The sequence below is a fragment of the Eucalyptus grandis genome, chromosome 4, assembly GCF_016545825.1.
Source record: "Eucalyptus grandis isolate ANBG69807.140 chromosome 4, ASM1654582v1, whole genome shotgun sequence".
Classification (NCBI taxonomy): Eukaryota; Viridiplantae; Streptophyta; class Magnoliopsida; order Myrtales; family Myrtaceae; genus Eucalyptus; species Eucalyptus grandis.
The window spans coordinates 6,559,083-6,576,202 of record NC_052615.1 but is presented as its reverse complement, the minus strand read 5'-3'; the positions used below and the strand labels follow the sequence as shown (position 1 = coordinate 6,576,202).

Sequence of the window (17,120 nt, the reverse complement as noted above, 5' to 3'; positions counted from 1 at the left end):
ACCAAGGTCATGCAGCACGAGGCAACACAAATCTCATCAACATCACGCCTTCTCCAAGATTGTTTATAAGAAAGCAAGGAATCACGTTGCATCCATAAAGGTTTATTCATCAATTAATATATACAAGCAAGCAATGTACATCAAAGGACAGTCACAATATGGGAGTTTAAGTGATTGAATCCCCTAAAAAGCTTTAATGATATTATCTAGCATGGTAGAATTAGATATTACAAGTGCTCAACATGACACAACATATGAATTGAGTTTTTTTTTTTTTTTAAGAACGTGAAAAGATTGAAAATTCTTGTGCTACATGAGCTCATGCTCAATCTAAGCAACCCTGAATTATATGCCATGGACAAGCCTGAATCACAGTACCCAGGAGTGTGCATTGGTCCTCATCCAATTCAGGAATTGCTTTGGTCCAAACCAAATCCAAATTTTTGGAATTGGGAATAACTAGTCTAGTTCCATACATGGAATCAAACCCCGGTTAATATTTCTTGAATTTTTTATTTCTTTTTTATTCTTAAATAAACCCTCAATAGTAAATTTTTTTTTCTTTTAATATTAGGAAATTCTCACTCATAGAGAATAAAATAAACAAAAATGAAGAAGAAGTAACCAATTCAGGGACCGACTATGATAACCGGTTCGGTCCAATCTGGTTTCATGACCAACGAGGCTGATTCCTCCTTCCACGAATGGAGAACCAATCCTGTCCCTCACCTGATGGCAACAGGAAGAACCAAAAAGGCAGAAAAAAAAAAAAAAAAAAAAGAACTTACAGACACCTGCCACGTCATCCTGCCCTCCTAGCTGGATCTAGTCAGCAACCCCTCCGCCGTCCGCCGCCGTCCTATTTATATCTCCGCCCCGCCCCCTCTCTCTCTACCCCTCTCTCTTCATTTTTCTTCTACACACTTCCATTATTTTCAAACGATCTCTAAACGGTTGTTCAACCTCCCCTCCGACCGTTGACCCCGACCGCCGCCGTCCGTCGCAACCGATAAAACCGCCCGTCGCTTCTCGCAGCCCGGAAAGCAAGAGATAGAGAGAGAAAGAAAGAGAGAGAATGACCTCCTCCTTGCTCGCTTCTCTCTCCTCCCTCGCGCCCTACCTCTTCTCCCTCCTCGCCTTCCTCGCCCTCCTCGAGCAGGTCTCTTACATCATCAAGAAGCGCTCCCTCCCCGGCCCGCCCCTCGTCCTCCCCTTCCTCGGCAGCGCCGCCCGCCTCGTCGCCGCCCCGACCGCCTTCTGGGACCGCCAGTCCCGCCTCGCCGCCTCCTCCCCGCTCGGCATCTCCGCCAACTACGTCGTCGGCCGCTTCATCCTCTTCATCCGCGACACCGAGCTGTGCCACCGGGTCTTCGCCAACGTCCGCCCCGACGCGTTCCACCTCGTCGGCCACCCCTTCGGCAAGAAGCTCTTCGGGGAGCACAACCTGATCTACATGATGGGCCAGGACCACAAGGACCTCCGCCGCCGCATCGCCCCCAACTTCACCCCTAGGGCCCTCTCCACCTACACCTCCCTCCAGCAGATCATAATTCTCAAGCATCTCAAGAGATGGGTCCATCTCTCGTCGCCTCCGGCGGCGGCCGGTGAGACGCCGAAGGCCATCGCGCTCCGGCTGCTCGCCCGTGACATGAACCTCGAGACCTCCCAGACAGTCTTTGCTGGTAAGACACAGCTCCATGGATGATGTGAAGGACAATGACAGATTATGAAAAAGGCAGTGCTTAGTATATGATTTTCTAGGGACGATTGATAAAATCTAAGCCAACTTTATGTCCTGCCCTCGAGCTAAAAGTTTGCGAACTTTTTCCCTGAATCTTCCCTACTAATTTAAGCTTTTGCGTATGTCACCACTACGGACGGGGATAACGACATTGCAGCAGCAAAGTGCCAGTAACTTTCTTTTTTGTTCCGGTTCGATTTTCTCGACCTGTGAATGACTTGATGTCCCCTTCGCCGGATGGCAGGGCCGTACCTGAGCCAAAAAGCTCGCGAGAGGTTCAATGTGGACTACAACCTCTTCAACGTGGGGCTGATGAAGCTGCCCTTCGACCTCCCCGGGTCCGCGTTCCGGAAGGCGAGGCTCGCCGTGGACCGGCTGGTGGAGACGCTGGCGGGGTGCGCGGGGAAGAGCAAGGAGAGGATGGAGAGAGGGGAGGAGCCGTGCTGCCTGATCGACTTCTGGATGCAGGAGACGGCGAGGGAGGTCGGCGCCGCGAGGGAGGCTGGGGAGGCGCCGCCGCCGCACTCGGGGGACCAGGAGATCGGCGGCCACCTCTTCGACTTCTTGTTCGCGGCGCAGGACGCTTCCACCTCGTCGTTGCTGTGGGCCGTCACGCTCCTTGACTCGCACCCGCAGGTTCTTGCCAAGGTCAGCTTCTTTCCTCCCTCGGTGTTTTCTGCAACCGCAACGTCCAACGTTTGAAAGGGGAAAAAGACAGTTATGGTTAAAAAGAAGAGAAAACATATTACCCCTTTTTGGGGTGTGAAAATAACGATGGTTAATACTTGAAAAAAAAAAACCTCAAATTGATGCCAGTTTTTATTAAATTTTACTATTAATTTGCTGGATTAGATGATATGTGATAGTTAACAAGCATATTAGTTTGAAATTTCATCCTTCGTTTGTTATAGATATGATGATTTGTGATTTTTCGTGATATAATTTAATTTAACGAAAACTAACTGAGGGTAAATTTATTATAAATGTGTCGGTTTAGGGTTTTGGATGTTATAAATATATCGGTTTATGATTGTTTGTAATAAAAATATTAGTTTGGAGTAAATTTGTCATGAGTGTACCGGTTTGGAGTTTTCATAATACTAACTCAAATAGTTTTTACTATGTGACAACATGACAACTTCTATGATTCATCGAGATCGGATCATAATTTTCACCTAGTGTAATTTCGTGTATTTTGGGTAATCGTATTATAAAATTTCGCAAATACATGGAATAATTCGAGAAGTGTGTGATCATTTATTTGATATGACAGCAGTCACTCGAACAAAGATAAAGTCATTGTTAGTAACAAGGCACATGTACTTTATTAGTCGACTACACCGGTGTCATCCTGAAAATTAGCCGGTGTGTTTGGGATGAAAATCTAAGAGATTAATTAGTCGGGTGCTCAAAGATCTCCTCAAGTCCCGTGGTCATACCATCAGTTTATGGTCAAAGATATGTTTTTATCTCTAGTTGATAAAGACATATAATGGAAAATAGATGCGCAATGATCATGGGTAGAGAATAAGTCAAAAGATGCTGCAAGGTTCACAAGTTATTTGATTTTAGACTTGTTAACATTGGCTCGTTGATTATATAGAATATGAATGGGCTTTGTTAATATAACAATTTTTGAATTATTATAAGAATAACATAAATTCTAAAAAGAGTGTATCTCATAGTATTTGTTAATTAATTTATTATTTTTTAGTAAAAGTAAATTGTCGTAGTCATAGTGAATTAAGAAAAAATTATATAAACATTTCTCCCTCAAATCCAGACATCTTTGAGTTTAGTATTGGGCCTCGTTGATGATTATTGATTAACCTTGACAAGTGTTATGATCTGAATATTTTTTATTATATAATATTCTATGATAATTGGTGCAACTTCTCGGTCAAACCCTATTTTTATCTCCAAGCTCATCAATGTAATCATTAATTTACGGTGACAACGCCATCATGTCGCTTTCTATCGTTTCCTCCCTCTCGACCAATCCCCACGCTCTCCCCTCTTCTTGCGACAGGTGCGCGACGAGGTCGCCGGAATCTGGTCGCCGGAATCGGATGCGCTGATCACCGGCGAACAACTGAGGGAGATGAAGTACACGGAGGCGGTGGCGCGCGAGGTGGTGCGGTACCGGGCCCCGGCCACGATGGTCCCTCACATCGCCGGGGAGGAGTTCCCGCTGACCGACACCTACACCGTTCCCAAAGGCACCATCGTCTTTCCCTCGGTGTTCGAGTCCTCCTTTCAGGTGGGATTATTAACGCCGGTCCCGTCATCATCTTCATATTTGTCACGAAATACTTATTGAGCATATTTTCATCAAGATATTACATTTTCCAGATAGTGATTACTTATGTCACATGAAAAAATTATAAAATTCCTTCAATTAGTTAATCAAATTGTACTTTTAGAGCATTATATAACAAAATTCCTTTATCTTTTAGTAAGTTGGTCAACGTACTGATTCATGTCTATTATATATTAATTGTGACTGTACCAAATCATTTTGATATTTTATAATGTGGCAGACCAATAACTTCTTGTGGCAAATTAGCAATTGACGACCCAAGTTGTGCAGGGGTTCACTGAGCCAGATCGGTTCGACCCGGATCGGTTCTCAGAGGAGCGGCGAGAGGACCAGATCCACAAGAGGAACTTCTTGGCCTTCGGGGCGGGGGCCCACCAGTGCGTGGGCCAGAGGTACGCGCTCAACCACCTGATGCTCTTCATCGCGATGTTCGTGATGTTGATCGACTTCCGACGAGACCGGACGGATGGCTGCGACGACATCACGTACGTCCCCACGATTTGCCCCAAGGACGATTGCCGGGTCTTCCTATCAATGCGATGCGCCCGGTTCCCTGAGCTCTCGTTGCATTGACCCCAGGCCAAAAGGTCGAAAATGCCCCGCCGGCGTCAAGACCCCCCAAAAGAAGTGTATAAAAAGCGGTTGGAATTCGTGGGTGGTACAGTGATTGTTGGACTTCTCAAGGGTGTTTCAGTCAAATGAAGCTCAATGCTTCTTCAATTTTTTTAATTTTTTTTCTCTTTTTTAATTGTTTATTTATTTAAGTATTTTTAATTTCGTCTCTAATTCTGTGGGCATTTCCATACATTGCCTTGACAGGTAGGGTTATATTGGAGGGGAGTGGCGTGGTGGTATTGATTGGCTTGGGTTGATGTGTGGGGGGACATTGGAATTATCAATTGAATTGATAAAAAAAAATAAAATTATTTCTTTCCCTCTTTTCCTTTTCTTATTTTAAATTTGGATAAGATTGATTACTTTTTTGGGGGAAAAAATAAATAGGAAATTGTAATTGTTTAAGGTAGGCTGTCGACGCAACAGTCGTAGCTGGCAGCTACAGGACGAGCTATCATAGGATTGGTCCGCTTTTAATTTTTGTTCTCCTTTTCTTTTTTGCCATTTTTGTTCTGTCGAAAACCGTTGGGACGAGCTGACGTGGCTTTTGTCTCGTACCCTGTGGGAGAGCCCACACGCCTGCACGACACGTGGGAGAGCCCATGCCGTGGGATGTGGGGTGGATCGCAAGGGGCCTACACTTCTGTTATTTTAACAATGCTTTCCAACCAATACAATTATTTGTATTGAAAATTTCTCTAAGAGCAGGGAGAAAAGAAATACGGTCAAGCCATTTTTATTTCTTTTTCTGTTTCTCTTCCTCTTCTTCTTTTCCTAGCTCGTTGCAACCACCGTGAGAGAGGCATCGCCTGGCCATGGTGAGGCCGACCTCTCAAGGCTTGACCTCACGATGGCTAAGTGAGGGTGATCCTCGCCGGTGGCTAGGTGAGTATATGTCTTTTTTTTTTTTTTTTGGAACCTACTTTTCCATCTAAAAGTTATATATATAAACATAGTTGTTGTCGTGATATCCCACGTGACTCTTTGATAAAATATATAAAATATGATAGAATATTAATTGTATTTAAGGATACTGAAGAATACATCTTTCTAGAAAGGAAAAGAAAAAACAAAATATGACAACTCATTGTCGATGCCACCTGAAGGGTTGAGGCCCCTCGCCACTTGCAATAGCTAGGGGTGTGTTGTCAGTGTCATGAAACCCTGGCGAGTAAGGATGAATAGTTTTGGGTTTCATGCACGTTTCATCTGAAAATCTATAACCTATTTGTTTAAATATCTTTATCATTTTTTGGAACCTGGAATTTACTCTTCATATCTTAAAATTTGGAACCTACCCTACACACCTTGGAACTTGGAATCTCCTCTATCATGCACTCTAGGATCATTTTAGGGTCTATCTAGATTCCACATATATTATTAATTGAACGATTGTAGTGAATCATCATCTTTAATGACAATCACTTATTGTTAATCCTTTGATCATAACTTATATTTAGATAAACGAAAGATATGAAACACTTACAAAGTAAAAATCTTAATCATAAAATGGAAATTAATACTAGCAATTTCTTATTATACACTCATCATTGGACGTCACAGAATACCACGGTATCGGGTGAAGACCTAAACGAAGAAAAACATAAAAACTTATTCTAGGTTCAAGTTCTAGATTCCATCAATTTGGAAAAACCTACCTTGTATACTTTGAAACGTAGAACTGAACAAGTTCCCACCGATCCCATTATTTAGTTTTAGGTTTTTGCCTTGGAATCATGCTCACCCCTATTGGCGAGTGCTCGCCTAGAGTTGTGCACATTGGTGGCCTCGGTGGTCACCTGTTTGTGATAAATCAAAGCACTCTTTTTGTCTGCATAAATGAAGGACCCCACAAGTCTAAATGATAGAAATCCATTGGACCCTTGGTTCTATAAACTGTCGTGTGAACTGTTTTTTGTGTTTCTTGTCAAATCAGCAATGTTTGCAAAAGTCTAGCTTCCTGATTTTTTTGCTCAATGGATTGGCGTTTCCTCAATTATCTAGTAAGTAAAGAACCGTTGGATTGGGAAAAGTTTCTTCAAAAGTGATTTTTGACATATACAACACTACAATTTTGTCCAAAATACCAAAACATGATCCCCCAATTTCAACAATACGATACTTCTAACCTCTTCCACAATATTAGTCTTTTCTTCCGTTTTCGTCATTTGGGGAAACTCATCATCTTCTTCCAATGCTAAATCCAAAACGTAACATTGCATTCATCTTAATGTACCACAAGTTATAATTGTTCCCCGCTTGGTAAATTTCTCCGACTCAAATTTCATGGAAGCTATTGTGATTATAGCGAACAGACAGAATTCTTGGAACAATCAATCAACAATAACCTTAGGCTCTAATATTAGTTCGTTACAATTAGTGTGGAGGTGTGAACAAACGAAACGATTTAAGTAGTAAATATACTGCACAAATAAGACCTGAACACAATGGATTAATGTGATTTTGTGGTGTCTTTATTCCATGGGGAGAAATTTAAAAGATGGTTCCATAATAAGAGGTAAAGAAGAGATTACATTCGAGCAATCACACTTACTCATAAGTTCTTTCTCAACCCAATCTCAACTCTCTTAGATGACGGCTTTCAATGCTCTTTGTTCTCATAATTTTTCGCACATCTTTAGTAAACTCACTGTACATCATGACCAAACTCAACAATGGAATATTTGCATTCTAAAAACGAAAGAAGTCTTGTGGGAAACTAATTTCTCTTTTTTGTACCATCCACGATCCTACTGGTAAGAATTCAATCCGGACTTTTTAAATATAAGCCGGTCTTTCTTGCAATTCAAATATGGTTCGTATCTCAAATCACTTGGAATTAACTTCGAGTCATAATCAACACTTTATTCGCTAGTTACATGACTTTGTAATTTACCAATCAGGGATATGATTGGAGAAATTTTTTTTCAACTAGAGATCAAAAGAATATATTGCCCATCTCACTATGTACTTTATCAAGTTTATCTTCTTTTTCTTTCATGCTCTATTTTAAGTACCCGCAGTATATTTGTAAAACAAGCGATTCATCAAAGTGTAGAAATCACATTCTGCCCTATAAAATCACCTTAAAATTTTGAAAATTGGCCGTGCTATTCACCGTAAGAACAATTATTGTTACCATTCGTCTGAGCTTAAGCTAATGAAACGGAATACAGTCTTTGACAAGATAGATTTATCACTATAGGCTTGGACTGTAAGATATATTACAGACATCCATAAGTTCATTGCATGTAAAACAACAATAGTCGAAGAGAGAGAGAGAGAGCGCGCGCACATACATTTTATTACAATAAGGGTGCGTTTAGTAATGTTTTTGTTCAAAAATTGTTCTCCGGAACAGAAATATAAATTTTTGAACAGAAAAACGCGTTTAGTAACTACACAAAATTTATATTCCTAGAATAGAAAAAGAATAGAAACACGTTTAATAAACTTGTATAATTTTGTTGTTTCTTTTAATTTTTTTAATTTTTTAATTTTTTAATTTTTCTTCCTTTTGGCCAATCGCCGGCCTTGGCCATGGCCGGCGACCGGCTGGCGAGGGCCGGCGGCCTCGCCCAGCCACGGCAAGGCTCGCCGGCCCCAATGAGGCCGAGCTCACCTAGCCAAGGCAAGGTCGAGCCTCGCTGGGGGCTGGTGATGCTCTGGCGAGGTCGCCGGTGTCATCGGCCAAAGAAAAAAGAAGAATAAAAGAAAATGAAGGAAAAAATAGGAGAGAGAAAAATTGTTTCTCGGAAGCATTCCAAGAACAAAGAAACAAGTTTTTCTTATTTCTGTTCCAAATTTGTTCCTTGGAACAAGAACAAAAATGTAAATAAACGCATTTCTGTTCTTTTTTTGTTCCCAGAAAGAAAAAACAGAAATTGTGTTCATGACAAGAAAAAAAGAACACAAACAAATGCACCCTAAGTCTCAAATCTATTGCATGAATGCCAATTCAGTTCTAAATTTTTTAATTTCACAAATTTAACCTTGAACCTTTGTTTGAGATTCCAATATAGTTTTTCAGGCAAAATTTTGCTAGAGATTGCTGATGTAACAGTTTACCATGTAGGATGACAAGTAATGACTAAATTGCCGCATCAGCCATTTTCAATGAAAATTAATCGGAATAACTGCATTAGATCTACATGCAAGGGTCAAGGATTAAATTAGCAAAATTAAAAAAATTAAGGATCAAATTGACATTCATACGATAAGTTTGGGACTGATTGGGAAATTTTCTCTTGCATTGTAGATAGAGAGTGCCAATTCATTATTCTACGACTCCACGTGGGGGGTCAATATATACAAATTAGGGTCATGATACAACTTATAAGAACAAAGGGAAGAAAAGAAATATTAAACTAGAAAAGAGATAAAAGGAATTTTTTTTTTTAAAGGAAGTGAAAAAAGAAACGTGTATGTTTTGGAATTATCATATTACGTCCTGAACATTCTAAATCTATAGAAAATATTGCCTATGTAGCCCTCATCTTTGTGCGATATTTCAATGCCGTCCCTCCGATTAATTTTTATCGGAAATCGCTAATATGGCAATCCGATGATTACTTGCTATCCTACATGGTACACCAATGATATGGCCAATTTACTACGTGGGATGGCCACCAATGATTGGACATCAACGTTAGTCATTTCCCGCGAAAAATATCGAAAAGATCACATTGAAATTCCATGCAAAAATTTATGGATGAATTGATATATGCATAATAGATTTAGGGCTATTGTAATTTGTCGTGTTTGCTAAGCTTACTCAGCATTTGAAGTCCATTCTTCAGAATGCACAGAGCTTTTGACTCACAAAGTGTATGGTCCAGAGTTACCGATGCGGGCACCGAATCGGTCGCTCTACGACCACGACATTAGCCTAGTAGACTCAAGGCTACTCTTAAGCATATGGAAGCTACGAACTTTACCAACCAAACCCTAGCTACTCTCTCAATCTATAACCCATACCAACCCCGCCTCTTCCATCCAGAAAGAGAGAGAGAGAGAGAGAGAGAGAGAGAGAGAGGGAGGGATTTGTACGGGATTGAATAGCGTTTGATTTTGCATCTAGTTCCACGTGATTTGTCGAATCAATAATTACTATAAACAAAATCCTCCCGGAAGGTATGTCATTCGCGAGTGAACCTAACAAAAGTGGTTGATCCGTATCGATTCGATCCAACAAGGGTGGCGAGTGATTGTGGATCAAAAGGAGGGCCTAAATAAGGAGCCAGATGTATTCAATTCATTTCTGGTTTTTAAAAGCCTGACCTAGACACTTGAACAAGGTCTTATTAATGTACTTATGAAGGGATTGTTTTACAACTTTGAAGATTGATAATGTGTTGACTTACACCAGAAGGGCTTTGATGTCTGGTCCATTGTTTATAGGGATAAGTATTCCAAAAGTCCTAAAACTTGTCACGAAAATACGTTTCAGTCCTAAAATTTGAAAAAAAATGCATTTAAGTCCTAAAACTTATCAAATTATTTCAAATGAGTCCTAAAATCGACGCGGTTAACCTTTTCCGTTAAAAATGCTAACGTGGCATTTTAAGTAATTTTTATTTTCCACGTGTATTTTTAAATTATTTTTATTCATTTTTTTAAAAAATAATTTTTAATTTTTTTTTAGTTTTTAGTGAAAATAAGATAAAATGAATAAATCTAATCTTTTTAATTTTTAAATCTATTTTAAAAAAAATAATTAAAAATAATTAAAAAAATCCACGCAGAAAATAAAAATATTTAAAATGCCACGTCGCATTTTTAACGGAAAAAGGCTAACAGCATCGATTTTAGGACTCGTTTGAAACAATTTGACAAGTTTTATGACTTAAATGCACTTTTTGCAAGTTTTAAGACTGAAATACATTTTCGTGATAAGTTTTAGGACTTCAAACACTTATCCCTTGTTTATAATAGCTATTTTGTAATTAGATTACCTGACTCATAATGCTCTCTCTTGAGATGGAAAGAGGCATTTATTATTGTGAATTGTGAAGTGGACAGGTTCTTAGGAACTAAGTGGTTTTTATGTAAGTTCTCTTGTAGATGTTTTGGCGAATTTAAAATTGCACTCCACTTGGGCAGAGTTATGGAGTTTGTGTTAGGTGAGTTATACTCCCCGTCAATAGGATGGCATAGGGGTCCAAGATAATTATAGTAGGATGTAATAGAGAGATGTGATGAGCTAATTATAATGGACTCCTTAGCTGGATGTCACCATAGTTTAAGGGTGCATTAAAATAAAACCTTATGTTTCGAATTCTCTTTCTCACTCTTATTCTAAATTTTCTCATGATTGTGTACCAAATCCTAACAATTTGGAGACATCATGAAATACAAAGGCCACCGTATAGAAAACTTCCAAGGTTGTAAGTCGAAATTAGTAAATGATAATGCAATTGTTGAGGCTGTTAATGGTCAAGGATACACACTTCAAAGGTTGTGGTATATGAAGTCATTGGAAACTCATACTTGAGGATAAAACATGTATTTTCTTGAGGATTTTACAATCCATTGCGATTAGTAAATAACATTCTTTTTTCTTCTTTCTCAATTTCGGATGCATGGTAGTAACACAATACAATAAATTTGTTGAGGGGGCGCAAACCTTACAATGGATGTTTCGAGCCAAGTTTCCGGACCCTCTCAAACTCATGAATCTCAAAAGTGAAGCAAGACAATGAATATGCAGGGCGAGTTAGATAATCTGTGTAAAGCTTGTTCAAGTCTAGTATAAATTGAGCTTTTTCGAGCTTTTTCTAAGTGGTTGTGATAGAAAACATGTTGCTAGACCTTTGTTGGCCAGTGGGAGCGAGCTTTTTCTGGCTTGTTGGCTGGTTATGATATGAGGTTTTCAGGCAGTGCTGAATTTTGGTTTCATCGAGCAATGAGGAATTGTTCTGCTACAACTTACTGATGTTTTATACGATAGGTATCGAATAGTTTCCAAAGTTGTGCTTTGTTCTTCGGTATGAAGCCGCCCTCTTTGGGGTAGTTGTATAATGTGTTGTGGTTTATCCTTGTGTCTATGGCCCTCCATCGTGCGCGACATCAAGGCTTTCAAATGACGTCGATAATGCCGAAGCCAAAGAAGCACGTGTTTAGACTGGAAAGGATTGTCCCTGCAAACTAGCATCGTTTTTGAATGGCTTGCCTGCAACATTGCGTCCCTGCATCAACATTGTTGCAAAACTTGAGGCAAGCAATGTTGGGTTCTTCAATCCAACGCGAACAACATCAGCACACGCATCACTCCTGTCACTAGAGGTATGGCTCTGTTATAGATCTTCTCATTTACTTCCAATCTTGCAACTTCCATCTGTAAGTTGTTACTGTGTTGCTGCATTGTACCCAATCATGCTCACTCAGATCTTGCTGCATTTGTAAAGCATGGCCCTGCTACAGATGTATCATGCTCGGTGCATACATCAACATGGTGTCACGATTGAACAAGTACCATGTCTGAATGATACTCTAGCAGTCAAGAAATATAAGCAGAAAACAGCAAAGACCAACCGCCAATGCAAATGCCTGCATCAATGTCTCTTTACTACGTGCAGAGTTACCACCTGACAAGACAACTCCATGAAAGACATCTAACAGCTTGAATTGTTTCTGGTTTCGAAACACATCTGATCGATTTTTCTCTTCATCTAAAGAGCCAAAAGCTATGAGACAAGCCACACGTTGAATCAGGGAAGAGTAATTGCACGAATTAAACGAAGAACCAAAACAACTAAAAACATATGGTGAATCTTGACAAGAGCATCTTTAATCGATTGAAAATTTGGAATAGGAGAAATAAAGGTCTATCGCTGGAAATTCCACCGTAAATTTTTTTTTGGTCTGAAATAAAATATCATTCATAAGAGTTTGGATTACAACTAGCTGCCATTGCATCTGAATACAGAATATCTAATAAAGCAGGAGGAGGTGAAGTGGGCCAGCCAAGGGAAAGAGTACCATTTTTTTGGGCCTTTGCAGCCCAATCAGCCACATAATTTGCACCTCTGCGACAAAACCTAAAGCGAAGGTTAGAGAATTCGTGAAGTAGAGCCGCCGCTTCAGCAAAAATGGTTCTGACCTCCCACGGTGAAGAACGTAATCCTTGGATCGTTTCTATCAGAATTTTTGAGTCAGATTCGAGCACCATTCGATCCTTCTTCTTGTGTTTCTCTAACAGGTATTGCAAAGTGATGCTTAAAGCTTGGAACTCTGCTTGCAATGCTGACGATGCCCTGAAGCTACTGGTATGTCCATCTATCAAATTTCCGTTGTGATCGCGACATACGCACGCCATAGTCCCTTCATTACTCCCTGGTTGAAAAGCTCCATCGATATTCACCTTCAGAAATCCAGGATCCGGAGGTCTCCATAAGTCATCGGTCTTGAGCCGGTTGGGGCTGATGCCGCATCCATCACAGTTGGATAGCCGCGCCGTCCGAACAGAAGCGAGAGCCAGATCAACAACTAGAAGTGGGTTTGGATGCTGTTGCCGAAACACAAAGTTGTTTCTAGATTTCCAAATATTCCAAAGGACTGCAGCCACTTCTTCAAATTCAGGTAAGCCCTGATGTTGCATAATTCTCGTGAGTCACCAATCTCTAATATGATATATATCTGGTATTGGAGTCTGAATTTTCAGCTTTGGATGAGCCCAAATAGGTGCTGTCCATGGGCAGAGAAGAAATGTATGAATTGTAGTCTCTGGTGAATTTGTGGAACATAGAGGGCATATAGGGTTTGAGATTATATGGCGATGAAAGAGGTTCGCTTTGGTCGGTAGAGCATCATGGCAAAGGGACCACAGAAATAATCGTATTTTGGGGAGAGTTTGAGCTTCCATATTGTCTTCCATAGGATATCCTGGCTTTGAACCGAATTAGGTGCTCTGTTTGGAGTACCACAGTGGGTCGCTGTTCTTATTGATTGGTATCCGCTTTTAACAGTGTAGTTACCATCAATAGAATCAGTCCATATCAGTTGATCAGAAATGGAATGAGGCCTTACCTGAATGGTGAGAATTTCGTCCACAGTGGATTCATCAAAAAGTCTTTTTAAGAGTGGAATGTTCCATGAGTTATTACTGGGGTCTATATAATCGGCAACCAGTATAGGTTCATCTTGTTGAGCTGGACCACCCAAAATTCCTTTCGGTAACCAACGATCTACCCTAGATCTGATTGTTCGCCCATCACCCACCACCCATAGAAGTTTCGGTAAAATGCAATCTCTTCCTTCTAACAGACTCCGCCAACCCCATGACGGTCTATTTCCTATCTCAGCTTGTGTGAATTCACATGAATGAAAATAAAGACCTTTAAACAGCTTGCTCCAAAGAGAGGAAGGTCCCTGAATTAAACGCCAGGCTTGCTTTCCAAGCATGGCCCTGTTAAAATCCATAAGGTCTCGAAAACCAAGTCCGCCCTTGCTTTTCCTATGTTTAAGCTCCTCCCAATTCTTCCAGTGGATACCTGGTTTTTTACTATTGTTTTGCCACCAGAAACGAGCAATCTTCTTTTCAACAGATTTACAGATAGATGCAGGGATTTTAAAGATAGCCATAGCATACTGAGGGATCGCTTGAACAATAGACTTAATCAGAATTTCCTTTCCGCCCTTCGAAATTAACTTTTCTTTCCATCCATCTAACTTAGAATCAACTTTTGCCAATATCCAGGTAAACAGTTCTCTTTTTGATCTACCCCAGTCTGAGGGAATTCCTAAATATTTGCCTGTTCGAACCATCAAAGGTACTCTGAATTCATTGGCCAAATTTTCTTGTAAGCTCACAGGGCAATCTTTACTAACAAATATACCAGATTTATTCCTATTTACCTCCTGTCCAGTTGCCCAACAATATTGATTGATAATATTTGAAAGATTTTGACATTCCAGCAACTTGCCATCTAAGAAAAATATGGCATCATCTGCGAAAAATAAATGAGATAGGGTAGGGCAGAACCTGTTGAGCTTGATACCTTTGATATTGCCCATATCAATGGCCTGATGAATTAGATTGGACAGGACATTTTCCATCAAAATAAACAAATAAGGAGAAAGAGGATCTCCCTGTCTTAGACCGCGTGTTGGATGGAAGTAGTTTAAAAGTTCACCATTGACTTTGATACTGAATGAGACTGTTGTGACGCATTGCATGACCCATCTGACCCAAGTGGTATGAAATCCTATTTTTAGGAGATAATCTTCAAGAAAGTCCCATTCCACTCGGTCGTATGCTTTTTTCATATCTATTTTCAGAACTGCCTTAAAATCCCTTTTTCTTTTTCTAGTTCGGATCTGATGAAGCACCTCCTGGACTATAAGAATATTATCCTGAATTTGACGACCGCTCACGAAGGCACTTTGTTCAATGGAAACTAGGTCCTTTAGCCAGGGTTTGAGTCTATTAGCAAGTATCTTAGAAATAATCTTGTAGGCATAATTGCACAAGCTTATAGGGCGATAGTGTTCTAACCGTTCGGATGCGGTACCTTAGGAATTAGAGTGATGATTGTCTTATTAAGCTCACGCATAACTCCCTTTTCAAAGAACTCCTGGACTGCTTGAAAAATTCCTTCCTTTAGAATATCCCAGTGTTTTTGATAAAAGAGGCCATTTAAACCATCTGGTCCGGGAGCTTTAGTAGATCCCATTTCAAAGACTGCTTGTTGAACTTCTTCTTGGGTTAGTGCCGCCGTTAGACCTTCATTCATCTCTATTGTGACTATCCGCGGGCACTGGTTAAGGATGGGAGTATAGTTTCTACTACCGTTGATTGATAAAGAGTAGAATAGAATCGACTAGCATTGCCTTTACTTCCTTTTCATCGCGAACCCAACTATTATCATCATCTTGTAGCACACTAATTCTATTTCGCCGCCTTCGTTGTAATGTAGTCGCATGGAAGAATTTTGTATTTTTGTCTCCCCACTTGAGCCAATTGATTCTAGATCTCATCGCCCAAAACCGTTCCTCTTGCTGCCATAATCTTTGAATCTCTGCCTTTAGGTGATGGATTTGCTGTTTAGCAATGCTACTTGTTGGTTGATTCACCACAGTTTGAAGTTGGTTCTGCAGATAGGAAATTTGTTGTCTAGGTGCTGAAAATTTCGATTTACTCCACTTGTTAAGAGCTGCAGAAACTCTTGATAGTCTTTGAGGTAGATTGTTCATAGATGATTGGGCTGAATTCCATGCATCAAAAATAATCTCCCTGCATTCCTTATCTTGCAGCCAAAACGCCTCGAAAGTAAAGAGCTTCCGTCGACGCTTTGGAAGGGCTTCCGTAGATAATACTAACGGGCCGTGATCCGAGCCCACCGCAGTAAGGCTATCACCTCGCTTTACGGATAAGTCACCTGCCATTCCAAATTACAAAGAACCCGATCTAACCTTTCCTTCACCAATTCTTCTCCCTCTCGATTATTCATCCAAGTAAAAGCGCAACCCTTACTAGCTAAATCCACCAAAGGCGTTAGTCATATAAAACCTCCCTAAAAGCTTGCATTCTGTTCGGGTCGGCATGTCTTTTCCTTCCTTTTCCCAATGATAGAGAACCTCATTAAAATCACCAACACAACTCCAGGGCATTGTGTTAGAGATTGCAATATGTCGCAGTTCATCCCAAAACGGTTGACATGCTTGATAGATAGAAGGAGCGTGGAGACAGGTTAGATGCATAGATCTCCCAATTCTAGTATCTAAACAAATGAAATCCAACAAATTCTGGTCGGAACGGGTCATAGAAATACTAATATGATCAAGCCAAAATAAAGCCAAACCTCCCGCTCGGCCAAGAGGATTAAGCACAAAAGAGTTCAAACTTGAGGCGAAACTTCAACCTTTGTAGAACTCGCCTCCTGGTTTTAAGTCTCCATCAAAAAGATAAGATCAGGGTTCTTCTTTGGCCACAAGGACCTTTAGAGCTTGAACTGTCGTGGCCGAACCTAAGCCCCGACAGTTCCAACCGATTAGTTTCATTTGTCATTGGGTGGCTGTTGAGGGCCAGCCACCACGGCCCGCTTCCGTATCTCTTCATCCAAGCATAACAGTGTCTCCATTAACTCCGCTTCATCCAGATTCTGGATTATAGTAGAGGGCATTTCATAAGGAGTATATCTTTTTTGTTTCTTCGAAGTGATTGCCTTGGTTAATAATCTGTTATTCTTCAGCTTCTTGGGATTAATATCAACTTCTGTTTTTTCTTGTAGTTGCCTATGCTGCTCGGAAACACCAGTAAATTTTCCCTTCATCAAAGGTAATGGGAGAGTACCTTCCGAAAATTGATGTTTGATGGTTTGAACAGCAGAGCAGGTTCCGTGAGTTGCCATGTGTTGCTCCATGCCTCCCTCCAACTTACTGTTAATGTCTACATTATATTGAACATCCTGCATTTTTGATGATGACATATTCTCTATAATGACT

At 40.4% G+C, this 17,120-nt stretch overlaps 1 protein-coding gene across 2 annotated transcripts; it reads left to right on the top strand.

Moving 5' to 3' along the window:
- The first annotated feature begins 903 nt into the window (after positions 1–903).
- LOC104440796 (cytochrome P450 710A1) lies at positions 904–4,999 on the top strand. 2 transcript variants are annotated; one of them, XM_010053767.3, is made up of 4 exons: positions 904–1,682; positions 1,986–2,389; positions 3,771–4,001; positions 4,332–4,999. In XM_010053767.3, the coding sequence occupies exons 1-4, from the start codon at positions 1,076–1,078 to the stop codon at positions 4,632–4,634; spliced, it is 1,545 nt and encodes a 514-aa protein (XP_010052069.2). In that variant the 5' UTR covers positions 904–1,075; the 3' UTR covers positions 4,635–4,999. The 2 variants fall into 2 exon arrangements, with proteins under 2 accessions (XP_010052069.2, XP_010052070.2); XM_010053768.3 differs by having other exon boundaries at positions 4,282–4,393.
- The last annotated feature ends 12,121 nt before the right edge of the window (positions 5,000–17,120 follow it).